Source organism: Mesoplodon densirostris, chromosome X, assembly GCF_025265405.1.
Source record: "Mesoplodon densirostris isolate mMesDen1 chromosome X, mMesDen1 primary haplotype, whole genome shotgun sequence".
NCBI classification, from domain to species: domain Eukaryota; kingdom Metazoa; phylum Chordata; class Mammalia; order Artiodactyla; family Ziphiidae; genus Mesoplodon; species Mesoplodon densirostris.
This window is the reverse complement of record NC_082681.1, coordinates 119,474,952-119,496,265: the sequence shown is the minus strand read 5'-3', so window position 1 is coordinate 119,496,265 and position 21,314 is coordinate 119,474,952. Positions and strand designations below refer to the sequence as shown.

At 37.2% G+C, this 21,314-nt stretch overlaps 1 protein-coding gene and 2 pseudogenes across 1 annotated transcript in view; 2 read left to right on the top strand and 1 right to left on the bottom strand.

Moving 5' to 3' along the window:
• The window catches only part of LOC132482328 (membrane-bound transcription factor site-2 protease), a 39,256-nt gene extending 31,066 nt beyond the window's left edge, over window positions 1-8,190 (top strand). Inside the window, exons 8-11 of the mRNA XM_060087575.1 lie at window positions 3,540-3,634; window positions 4,000-4,195; window positions 6,250-6,325; window positions 7,429-8,190. Of these exons, the coding sequence (XP_059943558.1) occupies window positions 3,540-3,634; window positions 4,000-4,195; window positions 6,250-6,325; window positions 7,429-7,651 (590 nt within the window). The 3' untranslated portion in view covers window positions 7,652-8,190. The remainder of the gene's footprint in view (window positions 1-3,539; window positions 3,635-3,999; window positions 4,196-6,249; window positions 6,326-7,428) is intronic.
• On the bottom strand, window positions 4,494-4,603 carry LOC132482834 (U2 spliceosomal RNA; annotated as a pseudogene).
• Window positions 8,191-19,956: 11,766 nt separating the features above from the next.
• Window positions 19,957-21,107, top strand: LOC132482355 (transcription elongation factor, mitochondrial-like; annotated as a pseudogene).
• Window positions 21,108-21,314: the final 207 nt, after the last annotated feature.

The following is a 21,314-nucleotide window of genomic DNA, read 5'->3' as shown; positions in this document are numbered from 1 at the left end:
TTAGGATACACTCAGAATATGCAGGTTCTCCTTGTAATGGAATTATGAAACTGTTCTGGTCTTAATTTCCCTAATTCTTTCCCAGGCTGGGGAGATTTAAGGGAGAATTCTAATTTCCTAGAGTTAAACTGAACCCATGAATGCCTCTGGGACCTCCCATTGCAGTCTTGAATGTGCCTCCCAAAGTAGAATTGGGTTGGTCTCTCATGTTGATAGCAGTATACTAATGTGAAAATTACCTGTGGCATACCTGTCTTATAGGTTAAGAATTGAGTCACAGAAATTAAGTGACTTGTCCTTTAATGTGCTCCAGTAGAAAAGATTCTAAAATAAAATACATTTTTAAACGTACAACTTTTTTTTAATTGATAAACAGAGAAATATCAAGTATACTTCTCACATGATAACAAAATAATGGGAAATTCTGTATGTCAGTAGGCACTTCATCTTGTCATGGTAGCCATAGCCATCAGTTTATGTTTTAATTGGATTAATCACCATAGGAAGAAGCCATAACCTAGAGGTCACAAATTGGTGGGAACCTAGAGGCCAAATCCAGCCAGCCTTGACAGATGTGTATGGTTTGGCTTGCACAATATTTTTTAAATTCTTAATTGGCTGCCAGTATTTAATATTTAAGAGGTTTCGGGACTTCCCTGGTGGTCCAGTGTTTAAAACTCCACTGCAGGGGGCACGGGTTCAATCCCTGGTCGGGGAACTAAGATCCCGCATGCTGCACAGCACGGCCAAAAAGAAAAAAGAAAAGGTTTCACATGAGGGTCCAGACTTCTTTCTTATGGAATAAAATAGATGATCTCTTGACTCTCGGCCCCAAGTTGAGTGGCCTGGCTGCTAACCCTACTTAGAACAAGGTATATATTCTCTAATTCATCACAGCCCCCACCATTTCCTATTTTTTCCACACACTATCCACTTCATTTATTTGATACCTGCTTGGCCCCTTTAAGCTGTTGTATTATCAGACATGCTATATCAACAGTGATATCAAATTCGTGACTTTCAATTCTGTATTGCATACATTCCTCCAAGAAAAAATAAGGATCAAGCATCAGATGTAAATTTTTAAAAATCATTACTGATACAAAGGCAAGTGGCATAGAACACCATTTATGTATTCAGTGCATATTGAGTTATTCACCTTATATAAGATACTGAGAAACTTTTCCCTCAAAGACCTCACAGTCTAATCGAAGAATTAGTCCATGCCCACATTACGGTACAAGGTTAAATATAATTAATGACAAAAAGTATTGGGAGTTGTGAGAGTTGATGGCAGTCAGTCTTGACTGAAAAGATGAGGACAGGCTTCATAGCAGCAGCTCTTGAGCTGGGCCTCAACAGTGAGTTTAATTTCAGGAGACGGATATAAATGAACCTCGGCGCCACAGACTAGAAGTTGGTCAGGGAACTGCTAATAATTTGGTTCAGCAAGAGAAGAGTATGAGCTAAGGTGACTAAAAAAAAAAAAGTAGAAGTCTTTACGTTTTAGGCTATGGCATTTAGACTGTTTGGGAGCAGCACAGAGTCTTTGGATATTTGGATTAGAAGAGCTACATTCTCAGAGTTCTACACTGGAAGGTTAATCTGAAGCATTCAGTATGTAGGACAAGTTTGCATATGAGAGCTAGGTGGTAAACTAGATGCGTTAGGACTCTCTTCAAATGGGTCAAGTGAGAAAGAATTGGAGTCTACCCTTTAGTGGGAATAAAGATAAAAATAATGAGAAGGTAAAAATTGGTGCGACTTTGCAACTGATGAGAAAAAATACTGAGGGCTTTTGCCTGGATCTTTTTTTTTTTTTTAATCCTAAACACCTTTTTACCTTATAGTTTACCGTTAGGGCTGATGAGTGATTATAGGCACAAGTTTGTGCCATTAGATGTTCACAGTTTGCTTTCATATTTTAAATATTACTCATCACCCAGAACTTAAATACCCATTCAGTTATGGTAAGAAAACAAAGCAAAACTACCCACACAGCCAGCCATTGCAGAGGAGAAATTGATGCATCTGTTAGGTTACTTCACCTCTGTTCTTCGTGTTGGCAGCAGTGCGTGTTTAAGGACATCCAGTCTAACCAAATGATCTAGAAGAAAAAAAAAGATTTAAAAACAAACAAAAACTTTTGCCTGAAATATAAAATCCTTATAAAGTCAGATTGCATATCAACAACCATTTTCATGCCAGACTCCTAAAGACACTTGTTAATAATGCTTTTCGTAGTATTGGAAATTGGGGATAACTTTACTCTTTCTTCTTCAGCACATATGAGTATGGTAGTAGATATATAAGATTCTAAGTTTAATTGGTCCTTGCCACACATCAATTTTTTTTACTTTTTTTTTTTGCCACACCCCGTGGCATGTGGGATCTTAGTTCCCCGACCAAGGATCGAACCTGCACCCCCTGCAGTGGAAGCTGGGAGTCTTAACCACTGGACTGCCAGGGAAGTCCCCACACATCAATTTTGCTTTACAAGTTTGATGGGCTGAATGCAGGAAACCTTCCAAAATAAATATATGGAAAGAAATTTTTGTCCCAGCTATATCAGTGACTTAGCTTCCTTATTCGACCCTAGACACAAGTGAAGCAGTCTACCAAAGAACTTGAAAAAATAAATGAATAATGGGGATACTTGCCCTGTTTCTGTTATCTTCCAAAAATGGTAACTGGATTACTAGTATGCAGGCAAATATGTGCGTATCTGTGGGGTCAAATTGGGCTGCCCTGGTTCTGTGGGGAAGGCCTCAAGATAAGCCTGGAGGTGGAATAGATATTTGATATAATAGGGATGTCCTTAGGGGTGAGAGTCTCTTAGGCATCCTCTAGCTCAGTGGTCCCCAACTTTTTGGTACCAGGGACCGGTTTTGTGGAAGACATTTTTCCACGGGGCAGGGGGCAGGGGTGGTGGTTCAGGTGGTAATGTGAGTAATGGTTCAGGCGGTAATGCGAGCGATGGGGAGCGATGGAGAGCGGCAGATGAAGCTTCGCTCGCTCGCTCGCCCGCCACTCACCTCCTGCTATGCGACCCGGTTCCTAACAGGCCACGGACCGCTACCGGTCTGCTGCCCCGGGGTTGGGGACCCCCTGCTCTAGCTCACTCTGCTAACAGCCCAGCACAGGAGTTCAGTAGTGAAATTGGATCAGTGGATCAGCAGCATTAGGACATCTAATAGTGGCTCATTAAATATTTGTGCTTGACCACCTGGAGTTATTGCAAAACCTACTGAGACCCTGGAACTCCAGCTTTACCAGTGGGTAAGTTTATATGAAGACAACTAACCTAGGGTAATTGATGCTTCTTGATTTCAAATTGGATGTATCTCTTTTTATAATGTAAAATCAAACTCTGCAGTGAGTAGCTGACAAGCTGAACTGTCAGTTATAGTTGTTTCTGAATTCATATGCATTTTACTTAATTCTTTTTGTCTTGAAAGCAAAACTCTTATTACAAATGTACTTCCATGTAATGGATTCTTTTTTTTAATAACAGATTTTAATAAACCATTTCTCTTCAGCATACAAACGGCTAGACGGTTCGACTGAATGCTGTAACAATCACAGCCTTACAGATGTGTGCTTTTCCTATAGAAATAATTTTAATAAGCGTTTGGTAAGTTGTCCCTGAAGCAGTCTTGCTTGCCTGATATAATTATTACAAAATAAGCATATAGAACTAAAATGAAATCTATGAAACCATTGCCCTTTTGCTTTGTATCATTTTATTAAAATCTCTACATTTCATATGTCATATTTCATCTGAGAATCTTTAAAAATTTTATAATGGTAATATCTTACTTGGCCAAAGTGGAACAATTGAATCTAATTTATAGTAGATACACATAAATGGCATTTCCTTTATATGAACTTCATTCCTAATATGCTAGGTGACATGAAACATATTGAAGTAATGTAATTTGGTGTTTTTCTTCTTAACAAGTCATTTTTGGTATTGACTAATTAATGTTCTATCCCTAGCATACATGTCTACCTGCCCGGAAAGCAGTGGAAGCCACCCAAGTTTGTAGAACCAATAAAGATTGTAAAAAAAGCTCAAGTTCAAGTTTCTGTATAATACCTTCTTTGGAAACTCATACTCGCTTAATAAAAGTGAAACACCCACCTCAAATCGATATGTTGTATGTAGGACATCCACTGCACCTTCACTACACAGGTGGGTATTATTGTGGTAGACCCTCAGAATATCGCTTCAATGGCATATATTCTCAGTGGTAGCAACTCAGTACACATCTTGCATTAATTTTATTTATTATATTTGATCACTTTTCAAAGTCTTGTTAACTTGTTCTTAAGCACGAAATGAAATTTAACCATTAGGAAAATAATCTGAATTTAGAAAGCAAGATGGAGCTGAACCCCATGTCTGCCTATGGAGAGTGACACATGACGCATCTTTCCTTCACTACCGTTTCTGTCACATAGATGATCTCTCAGATATTCTCTGAGTGTTTATTAAATTTATCCAAGCTCCCAAAACAGTAGCAAGAGCAGCATATGTCAAAGAATGCCTGGAATCATAGTGATACTACACTTGATCTTAGCCAAAAGGCCAAGAAGCGATTGGAATTGTAGTGATAATGATGATAAAGTAATTTGTGCATGACACATGAATTTTATATGAATATAATTTCAAAACCGGGCCAGCATAATTGTTTTAACAGTGGCAACATGATTGGATTAAACATATAGCCTTTCCATATGGCTGAAGATCATACAGTCTAACTTATTTTTTTGTAGATTTTTTTACGTTCCTTTTTTTATAACAGTTTTATTGAAATATAATTCACATATCATACAATTCACCCTTGTAAATTATACAGTTAGCTGGGATGAAGTGAGAGAGTGGCATGGACATATATACACTACCAAATGTAAAATAGATAGCTAGTGGGAAGCAGCCACATAGCACAGGGAGATCAGCTCGGTGCTGTGTGACCACCTAGAGGGGTGGGATAGGGAGGGTGGGAGGGAGGGAGATGCAAGAGGGAGGAGATACGGGGATATATGTATAAGTATAGCTGATTCACTTTGTGATACAGCAGAAACTAACACACCATTGTAAAGTAATTATACTCCAATAAAGATGTTAAAAAATTTTTTTAAATAAAAAATAAAGTGTACAGTTCAGTAGTTTTTAATATATTCAGAGTTGTGGAACCATCACCACAGTCTTCTTCCAGAATATTTTCATCACCCCAAAAAGAAAGCCCATACCCATTAGGCAGTCATTCTACTTCTCTACACCCACCGACCCCCAGCCCTTGGCAACCACTAATCTACTTTCTGTTTCTGCAAATTTGCCTGTTTCTGCACATTTCATATAAATGGAATATTTTGTGACTGGCTTCTTTCACTTAGCATAATGTTTTCCAGGTTCATCCATGTTGTAGTATGTGTCAGTACATCGTTCCTTTTTATGGCCAACCCAGTAATATTCCATTGTATGGATATATTACATTTTCTGTATCTGTTCATCAGTTGATGGACATGTGGGTTTTATGTTACTCTTGAAAAAGCTCTCTCATTTCTCCATAGTCATATCCTAAGATAAAAGTCGGGTCATTCTTCTTATTTATTAGTTTGACACTAAGTGACTCTAGAGTGTATAATACCTCCTCAACAAATGTAGAAATGTCCCTTTTCAGGGTAATTCAGAAATGTGTGCTATGGGTTCTATTTAATTATAAGAGAGTTTTTAAATGTTTTGAACAAAAACAGGATCATGGAATCCACAAAGTGGAGGAGACCTTAAAAATCCCCTAGTCTTAATCCTTGTTTTAGCAATGAAAAAAACACCGAGACCAGGAGATTAAGTGGCATGATATTGATAGTTGGAGTGAATGTGATTTTAAGGTTATACCTCTTTGAAAGAATAAGGACTCTTTTGATATAAATTCTTGTGTATTTTTAAAGTCAGTCTCTGTATTTGGTAGTCATAGTTGGTATATAATCAGTTTTATCGTATTCTCACCTCAAAATATAAGTACACTGAGACATGAATTTCTGTATTCCACTATTTTTATTAGATGTTCTAGAATTGCCAGTTGCTTTTGTATGTGGGCCATAGAGTCTGCCTGCATATGTTTGGGAAGGGCTTTCTCAATCAATTTAATAGGCTAGCCCAATTTTTAGTCATATGGTAAAATTCATAATGCTGTTGCTTATCTGTATAAATACTATTCATTATTTCTTATTTTTCTTTTTTAGTGAGCATCACCAGTTTTATCCCACGTTTCAACTTTCTAAGCATAGATCTGCCTGTGGTTGTGGAGACATTTGTCAAGTATCCTTTCTGGCGTGAAAGATGTTTTTAAAATGTGCTACTTGGAACTTCATCAGTTTTACCTTGATTAGAGAGCATGAACAGACCTTACAAGTATCAATTAACTGCTAATACCAAAAAAAAGAGACTTTAAAGTTGAAAAAGTTCAGATTGTACCTAGGGAGGAAGAAGTCAGAGAAGAAAGGTTGATTGGGAAGAGAGAAAGCTTAAGATGTCGAAGGGAAGGAACCTAGAATACAAATTGAGAGTTGAATTTAGAGGTATAAAACCTTTTAGTACGTTTATAAAGGATGAACGCTTCAGCTACTAATGAGGTGATGAATTCCACCGCTTCTGAGCCTATTGGCTCTGATCAAGTGGAGGAATGCGTAAGGGAGATCAAACTGGTTTCCACTACTAAAATAGCATTGAGAGGACAAAATCTCATGTGTTCTTTAGCATAGTTGCATATAAAGAAAAATTTTAATTGGTTATTATATAGAATTTGAATAAACTGAACAGTTTGGAAAGGTTCTTTTGTCACTTTTAAATCTTTTAAATTTCTTTCCTTAATGATTTGCAAAAAAATGAAACAAAACAAATGAGCAAATTAGTTAATAAATGAGTTACTAAAAAATGTGTACAGTCAAAATTGTACCTTGTAGACTGCAGCTTTTTCTCAGAGATATTTACACTATGACCTTACAGATGATAGTAAAATAAAGTTCAAGGGGCCAAAATCTTTATATATCTAATATAATGTATACTTCGTAAGGATCAAAAAGTAATTTTCCCTTATTTCTTATTCCTTTCTCTTGATGTATCATTAAAGGATTAGAAAGAGTTAGTCTTCTGAAGGAGTTCATTACAGATTGTCTTGGTTTACAAGTGGTTGGCCTTTATTTTTCTAGTCAAGGTTTTTGAACTTCGAAATAATATGCCATTTGTTTTAAATAGTAGAGATCTAAGAAGCAATGGTGTATACTGGTAAGCAGAGATTTAAAGAAAGGAAGGAAGTCACCTGTAATCTCAAATCCAGTCCTGGTAAAATGCCTGCTTCTGACACCCAGAAATGTGCTTTGCCCTCAGACCTTGCTGTAAGCTCCTTAACGGATTTTAACCAGGTACCTGATTTCCCTCTCGGGAGCTCTGGCTATTGTTAATGCAGTGCCCTGCTTTGCTTTGGACGGACAATGGATTTTAAACTCTTTCCTAGATGCTACTCTTACCTCAGTGATTGGAGACAATGATGTCAAAGATCTGATAGGATTTTTCATCTTGCTTGGTGGCAGTATACTTTTGGCTGCCAATGTGACCCTGGGACTCTGGATGGTTACAGCACGGTAATATTTGCACTCATTTGATAGAATCTCTGAGTTACAATATACAATATTGAAAACCTTACTTGGTGTGAAATATAAAGTGTTTCCTTAAAGTTACATTTTAGCCAACAACTTTAAGTTCTTTATCCAGAGTATCCAAACTATGGGATGGGGAATAAACAGAAGAAATGAAAGTCATAGTCCCTGATTACATTCTAGTTTTGAAGACTGAACCTACAACCTTCAGATGCTTGTGGAACAATTTCTAAACAAGTGCAAATTCATATTAAACCATTTCTGTGTGGCTACGTATCATGTTGAAATAATGTAAAGGAAAACAGAATTGGGTAGGATTAATTGGGAAAAACTTCTTGAAAAAGCATCATTAATCCAGATTTGAAGGAGACCAGACTTTGGCCAAGTGGAAAGGTGAGCATTTTCTTGGTCTATATCTCTTGTCCCTTGTCTTGTTTGAAAAGTATTTTTAAATTAAATTGTGTATTATTTTGTACTCTGACAACTGAGGTCTGATTACAATTAAATTAATAAAATTCTGTAAAAGAATCTGCTGACATGAAAGGGAAAATCTTTGTCAAATGACGCCAAATAAATGAACAAAGAGGAAGTAGGGTCTATAATAGGGTGAGACATGTTTTGCCCCACAAGAGTTGCCTCTTTGATAATATGTCCCTATACTCTCATAAAGCAACACTACCCTCGACATTCAGAGTGAGCTGCAGAAGTATCTCCCACCTGCAGTATGTGAGCTGAGACAGTTAGGGGTGAACCTCAGAAATGAGCCAGGTGGGTCTTGCGGCAGGTCACAAGACAGATCACAGGACCTTCTGCAGTCCGGGTTACTGTTCTCTACAGAGCTTCAAAGCTTGGAATCCTTCCAGGGTAGATATTTTCTCTTGTGCTGCTGGAGCTATCTGGGGCCTAGCTCCTAGGTCCCTGTCTTCAAGAAGCAATTACCTTAAGCCCTGAACCATACTCTGTCCTCACCAGTGGCTCCGATGTTTCTCTGTGTTGGGTAATTAAATATGTAGTCCTTGCTTTCCATCTTTCCCCTAAGCTACCTCTGTGGGTCCACGAAAGACTTGGTAGTAGAGTGAGTATGGCTGCATGTGAGTACAAATGTGGATTTGCCAGTGCCTGGGAACTGCCTCTTGAGCCCGAAAGAGCCCTGCCTAGTTTGAGATCTTTTGGACTGGAGATGCAGCCCTGGAAGATCTGGGAAGTCAACAGGCCAGTGTGAAGCTGTTGGTATTAGAAGTATATGAGCAAGCTGTTTCTTTGATGAAAAATATTTACTTCTCTCATATACTCAAGAACATGAGTAGTCATGTATCCAACTTTTTCACTAATTGAGATATTTGTGGGGTTCACCTCTTTCAGATCACTGAGTTGCTTTTTAGGCACTAAAACTTTTTAACCATTTTTAAGGAAACTTTAGATTGTATTATAAATCTGCCTGCCTTCTTAAACAGAAATTATATATTGAATATAATTTTAATATTTTTAATGACTCAAAGTCATCAGTTATTACCACTACTTAAAACTGTACAAATTATTGGTTTATCCTAGGAAAAAGGCATTTGTTCTATTTTTAGGCAGACAGTCTTTCAGGATTAAAGTATATTAGCAGAGTAATACGCAGACCTGTTCAGGTAGTAAAATTTGGGGAATACCATGAAATACTTACATAATTAATTCGATGACATGAACTAAGCAGTTTATTAATGGAAATGCTATATATGTGCAGGTCAGTTTTTAAAACTGAGAAAAAAATTTAATAGATGAAATCCTACCTGTAAACTTCTTTTTCTGGGTGGAAAAAAAACCCAAGCACGTCATTTTCTTATGGCTTTTAAACATCTTGGTCTTCTGCTACATTGGGTCAGGATTTGGCAAGCACTGTATTAGCATATTGAGCACATCAGTCCCATTTTTACAGAAATGGCCTCATTGTGTAAGAAAGGAAATGTTATGTGTTGTTTCTTCAGCTTGATTGTGGGCACTTCTAGAGCGAGGACCATGTCATACTCATCTTTGCATCCCTGGCACAGTGCATGAGACATCAAAAATACTTAATAAATGTGATTGAATAGATGATGATTAGTGTTATTTATGGATTAGAAAAGCATGTTTCTATTTAAGTAAGCTGTAAAAAGTACTATTGAATATACTGTAAATATATGTTAACATAAAATAATAACTTGGAAGGTCTTTGTGTCCCTGATATATTATCATCTTTATGAAAATAGTCCATTTTGGTTTCTGTAGAGCAATTAGAAAAATGAATTATTTTGAGGATTTGAAGAAAGTGTTGTGTTGGCACTTGTTCAGCAGTAAAACTTTATTTTCAGTGTTCCTATTCTACACTGTTTACATTTTTCAGGGTTGTTTTTAATCACTTAAAATCCATAAAGGATGTATACATTCTTTTTAGCATTTCAGTTTGAAAAGACATGCAGTTAAACTTGACCTTCTGATAGTTGCTCTTACAGGTCGCTATCTGTTCTAACAGTAAATTGTAACCATGCACTTCATGGATATGTGGCTCTTAGTCATCAGTTTGTCCTGTGGTATTTATTGAATGTCCACATACTAATGGTACACAGGTATTTTTTTCTATAAATCTTTCAACTGAGCTGTAATTCATTCTTAGGCTTTAACTTGAAGATATCATAGTTGCTGGCATTTAATGTTTAGCAATAAAAGAATAAATGTGTACCAGCACTCTATGTTTTATCATCTATGTGTTGTCTTTTTTTTTTAATTTGTATTCTTTTCTGTCAAAAATTTTCCCTTTACATACAGTACCATCTTAGATGTTTTAAAATTCTTGATTCTAAAAGCAGCCTCAGTTTTCACTCAAGCAATCCATATATGAAAGTTGTTGGTAGGCCACAGAACGAAGTCTTTTTTAAATGAAATCCCTGTACTCTCACTACTGTTTTGGAAATGGCCTGTTCATGGATAAAGAAAGAAGACCATCATGTTTCATTAGTGTCTGATAGAAGTCTTCTCTAAGTCTATGTTTTTAGGAATTCGTGAAAGTGTTTCACCTTTTGCCCTAGCACTTCCTCCCTTGTCCACAGAGCCAACCTCCCTCCTACACACACACACACACACACACACTCTCTCTCTCTCTCTCTCTCTCTCTCTCTCTCTCTCTCTCTCTATCTCTCTCTCTCTCTCTCTCTCTCTCTCACATTCTCTTTCCTTCTCACCCCCTCCCCCTCTTCCTCTCTTTTCTTGGTTACTAAGGGCCAGATAAAATAGGCTGGGAATTTAGCGCAATTCCTGACTGGCTAGCCCCATTTCACACCTCCTCTTTGCCTCTGATCCCATTATACTACAGTTAAGAGCCACCAGACTAGATGATTGATTATCTATCAGCTTTGCTGAAATATAATTAAATACCATAAAATTCACCTGTTTAAAATGTACGATTCAATGTAAACCAGTTTTCTTTTAATGACTTATCAAACAATAGTATACATATGCTTTAGTATAATCTAACCTTTTAAGTGCATGAACATGTGATAAATGATAGAGTTAAGTAACAAATTTATCTTTAAGGTAAAGCACGTGGATATGCTTTATTGAAACAGTAAGCCTTTTTAAATCAGTGCATATGCAAGCTACTCTTGCTGTTTAGGCCATACTAATTTGAATAATCCATTGTATATTTTATCAGACCATGGCAAATGAATTCAATGAGGGGAAAGCCACTATTTCAGAACCTAATGCTACAATAGGTTATATTCAGGGTGGAGATAGAAAAAAATGGCTAAAGGAAGTTGCAGTTCTAATTACCAAGCAGGTTATATTGTGTAATTTGATTTCCCATTAAAGAAAGAAAAAAAAAACACCCTTATATCTTAGTTTTATTTAGCTAAAGATTGATGGATATTCAATAAATGTCCCTTATTATCTGAATGCTTCTCAGACTTTTGTACTGAAGTGCTCTTGACACTGTAGAGAAGGGAAAACCCAGAAGTATCTAAGAGTAGAACCCTGTAATTGGCTCTCCATCCTATAAAGTTGAATCTCACTTTATCTTAAATTCATGTGAATTTTACATTCCATTAATCAGGCATCATAAAGCCAGTCCTCCTCTTAAAGATATGAAACTCTAAACTGTAAAAGAATTAAACCCTATGAATATTAAGATTTTCTTCATGTCTAAAACACATTGGTAGAGGGAATTCCCTGGCAGTCCAGTGGTTAGGATTCAGCACTTTCACTACCATGAGCCAGATTCAATCCCTGGCCTGGGAACTAAGATCCCGCAAGCCACCCGGTGTGGCCAAAAAATAAATAAATAAAATAAAATAAAACACATTGGTAAAAAGTATATAACAGCTGGTCTATAGACTAGTGACAGCCTATGTTGGTGTTTTTGGATCCATAGTGAAATAAAGATAATGTGTATTATCTCTAATTACAAAATAAAGATAATGTATGTGTGTTGTTAAAAGGTTGCCTGCTGCCCTTTATCAAAGAGCCCTCCTTTATTTGGAGTATGGAAATGCAGTAATTTCACTTAGCACTTAATGGCTCTCTGTAACTGAAATTTATTCATTGGCAAGGCGTGTGGGTTTCATGTTTACCCACACCCTTACCTCCACCTGAATTATCTGACCTCCATGTCCTGACAAATCCCTTAGGTGCAAAACGGCATTTCCTTTGAACTTGCATTTCTCATATTATTAATAATATTGCACATCTGTGTATTTGTTTAGCCATTTGGATTTTTCATTCTGCCAATTGCTTATTGACATCCTTTGTTCAGTTTTCCATCAAGCATCCTAAATTTTTCTTATTGATCCATAGGAATTTCTTGTATATTCTAGATTAGGGATCAACAAACTACAGCTTGAAGGCCAAATCCTGCTCACCAGCTATCATGGTAAATAAGTTTTTATTGAAACACAACTATATTCATTCATTTATGTGTTGCCTATGGCTGCTTTTATGCTACAACAGCAGAGTTGAACAGTTGCAACAGAGACCATATGTCCCATAAAACCTAAAATATTTACTATCTATTTACAGAATAACCCAAGTTCTAGATATCAACTCTTGTCCATTTTAGATGTTGCAAATAATTTTTCCCAGTCTATCATCCATCTATAAGTTTTTATTTATGAGATCCTTTGTTGAACAAAGATTTTTAGTTTGATGTAGTCGAATCTATTAATTTCTTGATTCATTGTTTGTATTTTGTGAGTCTTACTTAAAAAGTTCTGTCCTAAAGTCACAATATTATCCTATACTTTCTTCTGTTTGCTTTAGAGTTGTACTTGCACAGTGTGATCTTTAATTTCTAGAATATATGGTGTGAGGTAGGAAATCCAGGTTTATTTTTCTGTATAGAATGAACTATCTTTAAAATAGACATAATAGTATTTTCCTTTATAATATTGTTAAATAAAACAGTTTACCTAAAGTTCTTAATATGGCGCCTGACACGCTCAAGTTACTATTATGTACTTTATATTTTCAGAATGCAGAATTATAACATAAATTTGCCTTCATATCTCAGTCCACACTGGCATTAGATCTTGCCTCCTTTTGGTATGCCTTTTTGGCTTCCAGTGCCTTCGGGCTAGCTCTGGTTTTCCAGAGTGTCTCCCCAGGCCTTGACCCTTTTAAATATTTTTTCCTGCAATCAAAATGGACCTAAAATCGTATTTAAGGTGTTGGCTAAGGATTTTGCTCACTGAAACTCTTCAAAATAATCTGTGTTCATGGGTGTATTCATTGATAGTAACATGGGCATTTAACCCAAACTGTCTTAACTCAGAAGGAGGCACTGTGATGAACCAATGTAGGAGAGAATTTGGGGTAGGATGAACTCTGAGGACTAAATCAGACAATAGAAAGCTGTACACAGTCTGGGATATTACATTTCAAAGTAAGCTCTTTTTTTAAAAAAACAAGTTCATTTTAATTTGTATTTTTTTAGTTAGAAAAGAGGTTAAACTTTGTTTTTAATGTCTGTTGCTTTGTGGATCTTTTTTATCCACATCCTTTGCCCATATTTCCCTGCAGCCATTATCACAGTCTTACTGCTTGTCATCATTCAAGATTCACATTTTCACAAAGGGTTTGCAAATATATTGGACCATGTCTTAACTTCTTTTACCTGCCCTTGACTTTCATGCTTTATTCCTAGCATTCTTATCTTCCCTTTCAGCCACTTTGTTTCCATCCTTTAATGGCTTCTAATTTTCTTCCTAGGCTTTATGTATCACCAGCAATCTACAGTGGGAGGTAGCACTTAGCAATTTACAGAATTTTCATTCATCCGGTTCAGGCCATCCCCTTTTCTGTTACGGAAATAACTGGGAAAAAGAGGTTAGTTATCAGGAGTTTACTTTGGGAATATGGAATTGGAACAGAAAGAGACAGATAATGTAATTTAGGGGCCTTTATAGAATATTTCTTACTAGAAAAGAAAGGCAAGTTCATTATAGAGAACATGTTAGATGAAAGTAAACTGTAATCTCTTGAAAAAATAGCATTATATTATAGGTAATTGGTAAGCTACCTTCTAAACTTGGCAATGTATTATAAGCATTTCTCAATGTTATTAATATTCTGGTGTTATTTTAATAGCTGTATAATATTGCAGTGTTAAATATGCCATAAGTTAATCAGCCCCTATTACTTCCAATTTTGCAATATTATAAACAAAACTGTGAGGAATATCCTTATAACTACATCTTTTTGCATATCTATGATTTGGGGTAATTCTAGAAACTTAATACTAAAAGGAAAAATTGCTATCTTGAAATTGAACAAAGTTTTATATATACATATTGCCTTGTTGCATTTACATTTTTTTCTGTTAATTGGGTAAGGTAAAATGGTGTCTCATTTTAATTCACATTTCTTTGATTAGAAAAGAGGTTGAATACTAAAATGTATTTATTGGCCATTGTATTCTTTTTGTTTATCCTTATCCTTAGCCCATTTTGCAAGGGAGTGATTATTATCTTCTTACTGCTTTTCCTCATAAGCTCAGCTCCATCATTTGTTACTTGCAAATATATTAAAACATCATTTAAGTATAATGCTTATTTTTATGTTTTCATATATCATGGTCTGTCAGTCTTTGCCTTATGCTTTCCACCTTTGATGATATGTTTTGAAAGTCTCCTCAAGATTTTATAAGTATTCACATTTTCTTATAATATTTTTATTATTTTGTTTTTCAAACATTCAAATCATTAATCTACGTGCAATGTATTTTGATGTTGGTGCAAAGTAGGGATGTAACCTTGTGTTTTATTAGCCCCAAATGATTAACCAGTCGTCTCAAAGGAGAGGGTTTAGTCTTAAGAGATTTTTCATACCAGCCAGGAAGAGGCCTAAATTTATATCCCTTGGAGATAATAGATATAATAAGTGAAATCGTCTCTCATTTGATAAATCATTCTTATTTATATAGGAAGCAACTATTTATTATTTTACTTTTTCAATTCATTAATACAATGAACTGAGAGTATATCTCGTGTGTTTTAATTGAATAGAGTGCTTAAATAATTTATTTTCCTTAAGGTAAGTTTCTCGGGTTTTTTGTGGTTTTGAAATAGTGTTTCTCATTCCTAAACAATATAGATTAGCAATCTGGAGGTTATCCTTAATATACATCATTATCTAAAGGTACTGTTTTCATCAACTTCTTAATTAAAATTTTTTTTGCTGAGATTTTCAAACATTAATTTCTCTTTCTGTGGAATTTTAAATATTAGTCTTTAAAGCTTAAAAAAAAACCTGTCTTTGAAATAGATGTCCTGATTTTAAAGTAAGTATCTTATCTTCATCTGTTTTAGTTATATAATGATTAAGTATGGAGCGCTGCATTTCTTGATTACTTGTTCAAATATATGCGTTAATTTTAGTCATGGTTTAAAATCAGGAAAATAAGAAGTTAGGATACTATGAACTTGTATTTTATTTCTTATAAAAATTTAACTTTTTTCTATTCATAATAAATGATCAGTTTAAAAGAAGTTGGTTAAGTGTGCTCCCCCCCCCATTTAAAATGCTTCTGAGATCATTGTAGTTGGTTTTTTAACTTGCCAAATTTTAGAGTATGACTCTTGTAAGTATGCTACTCTAATAGATGCTTATTGGATTAAAAATGTCCCATTTTTTCTTGCTCATTCTCATTCTGCTGTCACTAGAACTGATACATATATTCTTTCCTTCATTTAAGCAATATTTATTGCATACCTACTATGTTCTGGGCAGTGTTCTGGGCGCTGGGGATGCTGCAGTAAGTAAGACAATTTTTCTCTTTTGTATTTTGAAAGAAAAAATGCCATTTATTTTTAAAACAGTAAGTATATGCTGACTACTACTAAATGTTGTAGGCATGGGGTGGCAAGAGATTAAAGGTTAGCAGAGGGACTTCCCTGGTGGCGCAGTGGTTAAGAACCTGCCTGCCAATGCAGGGGACACGGGTTCAAGCCCTGGTCCGGGAAGATCCCACATGCCACGGAGCAACTAAGCCCGCGAGCCACAACTACTGAAGCCCGCAGGCCCTAGAGCCTGTGAGCCGCAACAAGAGAAGCCACCGCGATAAGAAGCCTGCGCACTGCAACGAAGAGTAGCCCCCACTCGCCACGATTAGAGAGAAAGCCCGTGCACAGCAACGAAGACACAATGCAGCCAAAAAAAAAAAAAAATGAAGGTTAGCAGAGGCCAAGTCTTACAAATATGATAAGGAGACTGTGGACTTTAACCTCATCAAAAATGGGAAGTCATTGAAAGTTTCAAGCAAGAGAGTGCCATAATCAGAATTACATTTTGTATGGATCAACTTGGCTGAGGGTAAAGCATGGATTGGAGGGAAGCAAGTCTGTAGGCAACAAAACTGGTTAGGAGGGGCTTCCCTGGTGGCGCAGGGGTTGAGAATCTGCCTACCAATGCAGGGGACACAGGTTCGAGCCCTAGTCTGGGAAGATCCCACATGCCGCGGAGCAACTGGGCCCGTGAGCCACAACTACTGAGCCTGCGCATCTGGAGACTGTGCTCCGCAACAAGAGAGGCCGCGATAGTGAGAGGCCCGCGCACTGCAATGAAGAGTGGCCCCTGCTTGCCACAACTAGAGAAAGCCCTCGCACAGAAACGAAGACCCAACACAGCTAAAAAAAAAAAAAAAAAAAAAAAAGGTTAGGAGACTATTTCAGTAATCTCAGCAAGAGATGATGATGATATAGAATAGAATGGTGGCACGGGACTTCCCTGGCGGTCCAGTGGTTAAGACTCCGTGCTTCTACTGCAGGGGGCACGGTTCGATCCCTGGTTGAAGAACTAGGATCCCACATGCTGCACAGCATGGCCAAAAAATTTAAAAATAATATAAAATAAAAGAAAGAATGGAATGGTGGCCGTAAAGATCAAAAGAGAGAAGAGGACCAACTCAAAAGTAGAATCCACTATATTTGATGGTTACACATAGTTTAGGTTCAGGAAGGAGTCTAGAGGACTTCACATTTCTGGCTTGGATAATTAAATGATGGCAGTGCTATTAACAGAGCTAGGGAACATCAGAAAATGCACAGTTCAATTTGGAACTCTTGAGTCTGAATGCCTGAGAGGAATTCAAGTGGGCCACTGGATATACAGGTCTGGAACTCAAAAGAAATTAGTTGGAGATACCATGCAAACCAAATATGTAATTGAACCCATGGGAGTGGATAGATAGTCCAGGGAGAATGTAGAAAAAGGAAAAGGGAAGAGAAGGTGTCCTAGAATGGAGCTCTCAGGAACACCAGCATTTAGGTAAGAAGGGTACAAGGAAGAGGAAACAGAAGGAGCTTCAGAAAAATTAGTAAGAAAATCATAAGTGAGAGTTTGGTATTAGAGAAACAAAAGGAAGAGCATGTGTCAAGAAGGAGGCGTCAATAATATGAGATGTGGTTGAGAGAGGCTGCAAAATGTCCATGGGATTAGCAGGAGTTCATAGATGATCTTAAGAGAGCAGCACCAGTACAGCAGGGGAAGCTGAGCCAGGTTGTAGTGAATGGAGGAATTATGGGGACAGGGGAAGGGGGGTTGTGCAGACAGAGACTGCAAGTGCAGAAAATGCCCTCATCAAGTTCCATTTGGAAGGGGTGGGGAGAAAGAGTGAGGGACTTGGTGAAGGATGTAGGAGAAAGTTTTTAGTGTTCCTGTCGTTGTTTTAGCAATGGGAAGTTCATGAGGCATGTTTTTGGTGCTAATGGGAAGACCCCTAGAGAAAGAAAGACCATCAAGGGAGGAGATGGGATCCAGATCACAAGCAAAGCAGCAAGAGGGATGCCTTTCTAAGAGGGGAGAAAGGAAACACGGATTCAGGTGTGGTTATCTGTGGGTTTGATGGAGAACCTCAGTTGAGGTTCTCCATCAAATATCACCTGAGTCTTAAGTGTCTAGAACAGTGCTTGGCACGGAGTAGGCACTCTAGAAATCTTTGTTGAGTAAGATAGTCCCCACATAGCTGCAAGAAGCAGCCTAGCCAATCCCACTTCTAGGTAAGACCTGCCAGCAGAGGCACTTGAGGAACAGGCACACAGTGCTCAGCTCTGGGATAACAGCACTGAATTTCGTGATTTCAAGAATGTTTTGTGTTTACCTAAATTCTCAGGAAATACAGGGCTGAAGTACAAAAGTCTGAAGAGGTCCAGAATAAGGCATTGTGGCATAAAAATGATTTTGAGTGGAAGGCATTTGAGTTCCTAAAACCCTCTATCTGCCTAAAAGCAGAGCCTCCCAGAAGAGCTCAATTATCATAAAGTGCCTCCCCAGGTGCACCTCTAATCTTCTCAAACATTGTCACAAAACTACCCTATCTCCTACCTATACTCCTAAGGGCCCATTTATCTTTCCAAAAAGTCATTTGTTTTTCCTAAGTGCCCTTTCTCCCCTGCTTCTAAGAAGTCATTTGTTTTTCTAGAAGTGCCCCTCCACCCCTTCCCATCCCCCATTAAGATGTTAGATAAGCCCTAAGTTCCAGCTGCCTCCTTGAGTCACATTTCTTGGTGAACCCCTGTGTTATATATGTAATTAAATCTGGTGTGTTTTTTTTCTCTTGCTAATCTGTCTTTTGTCAGTTTAATTTGTAGGCCCCAAATCATTAACCTAAGAGGTTAGAGGAAAAACTGTTTTCTCTCTGACAGAGTAAAGGGGCATGATCCTCCCAGATGGTTGAGAGAGAGAGAGAGAGGGAGATGATAAAGCAAATATGGCAGAATATTAACAATTATTGAATCTGGAAGAAGGGTATGAGGCAGTTCTTTGTACTCTTCTTGAGACTTCTGTATGAAATTATTTCAAAATAAAATGTTTTTTTAGAAAAGAACCAGCTTCTGCATTTATTGATCATCTCTGCCTTTTTATGTTCTATTATCTATTTCCAATATCAGCACCTTTTTATTTCACAACTTTCTATGAGTGGAAAAAATGAGGAATTTGAAATATGGAGCTACTTTGAGGTTTGGGCAAATTATATCTCTGTGTTTTAATTCCTTCTTTTTGAGGATAATACCTTCAAAAATGTTACTATGTAAACTGAGATAGGTACAGAGTAGGCACACAATAAATGTTATTCTCTACCCTTCCAGTACCAGTTCAAATCTCATTGCCCTTATGAAACCTCCCCTCATCACCCCCATGATAACAACTTATTTTGTATCATACCATACGTTTAGCTAAGTGGCTAAATTTCATACATTACCTCTTTGATTTCTCCTTTACTATCATTTTCTCTGCCTTACAGGTTGGGACATTTAATGAAGCTAAATGACTTGGCTAGATATGGGGCTAATCCAAAATATATAGACAGTTTATACAACTCAACATTCAGAAAACAAACAACCCAATCAAAAAATGGGCAGAAGACCTGAATAGACATTTTTTGAAAGAAGACATACAGATGGCCGACAGGCACATGAGAAAATGCTCAACATCGCTAATCGTTGGAGAAATGCAAATCCAAACCACAATGAAATACCACCTCACACCTGTCAGAATGGCTATCATCAAAAAGACCACAAATAACAAATGTTGGTGAGGATGTGGAGAAAAGGGGACCCTTATACACTGTTGGTGGAAATGTAAATTGGTGCAGCCACTGCTGAAAATAATATGAAGTTTCCTCAAAAAAGCTAAAAATAGAAACACCATATGATCCAGCAATTCCATTCCTGGGTATGTATCTGAAGAAAATGAAGACGCTAATTCAGAGAGATATTATACATGCACCCCAATGTTCTTAGCAGGATTATTTACAAGAACCAAGATATGGAAGCAACCTAAGTGTCCACCAACAGATGAATGGGAAGCACGCAGGAACCGGAAGTTAGTGGAGGAAGATGGGCACAGGCGCCTACTGCTTTAACGTGGAAGATGAACGTCCCTAGTATCCTCTTGGCGGGAGGGAGGTGGAGATGTTTTCCAGTTCCATTAGGGTCCTCCTTATTCCAGGACCTACATAATTCCTGCTGTCGGAAAAAATCCACTGCACCAAAGAAAATTATTCCCCATGTTGTTTTTTCTGATGAAAACGCAAAGGAGTCTGGAAAGGCACTTGACAAGCTCTTCTCTTCAGAACAGCAGGCTTCCATCTTGCATGTGTTGAATACAGTGTCTAATAAAGAACTTGAAGCTTTCTGGAAAAAGGTCCCTCAGTATTGTAGAGCACAGAGAAAAGTTTGGGCCATTTCAGAATTTGGAGAGTTTAATGAACGTGCCCTTGTTCCAGTATAAAACCACCATTCAAGTTTGTAACTCCATTCTTAATCCAGAGACTGGAGGGAAAAAAAGGAAGTTACAGGAAAATCGGCTCTTGAGAAAGCTCATCAAACCAGAAATAGGAAGAGAGAGACTTAAGGCAATTAATAGTATTGTATCCATTGTTTCTGGTACTCGAAGAATTGCCTGGGCTCACCTTGATCATAAATTGGCAGTGCTGGACTGGCAGCAAACTGAATACTTCCGATTGATGAAAGGAACATACCTATCATCTGTCTATTTAGAAGAGGTTTCTTCAGTTATTTCAAAGATGCCTGAAGCCGACTTCTATGTCCTGGAGAAAACAGGACCTTCATTTCAGAACTCATCTCTGTTTCCTATACTATTACATTTTCATATCATGGAAGCCATGCTGTATGCCTTGCTGAATACAACTTTTACCCAGGATGGCCATCATCAGGTGCTGAGCATGAACCGAAATGCAGTGGGGAAGCACTTTGAACTGATGATTGGTGACACGCGGACTAGTGGAAAAGAGGTAGTGAAGCAGCTCCTCTGTACTGAAAGAAGAGCCTCGGGTATTCTTCCCACCAGATAAGATAGTCCGCTACAGACAGATGTTTTCATCTACTGAACAATACAGGGTAGAAGAGTTATATGATTCATTATTACAAGCTATTGCCTTCTATGAATTGGCAGTTTTTAATACTGAATCTTAAAATTCTGAGGTTGGTATGTTACATGTTCTTAATATCATATTAATTTATTAGGTCTGAAGTTTTAAAACCAACTGTTTTGAACATCCGGTTAATGGAGAAGAAAACATAAGTTTGAGTGTATTTAGATGTTTCAAGTCAGACTTTTGGCTACTGAATGGTTTACACAATAATAAACCAAGGCTAAATCAATAAATGAGATTCTGTGCCTTT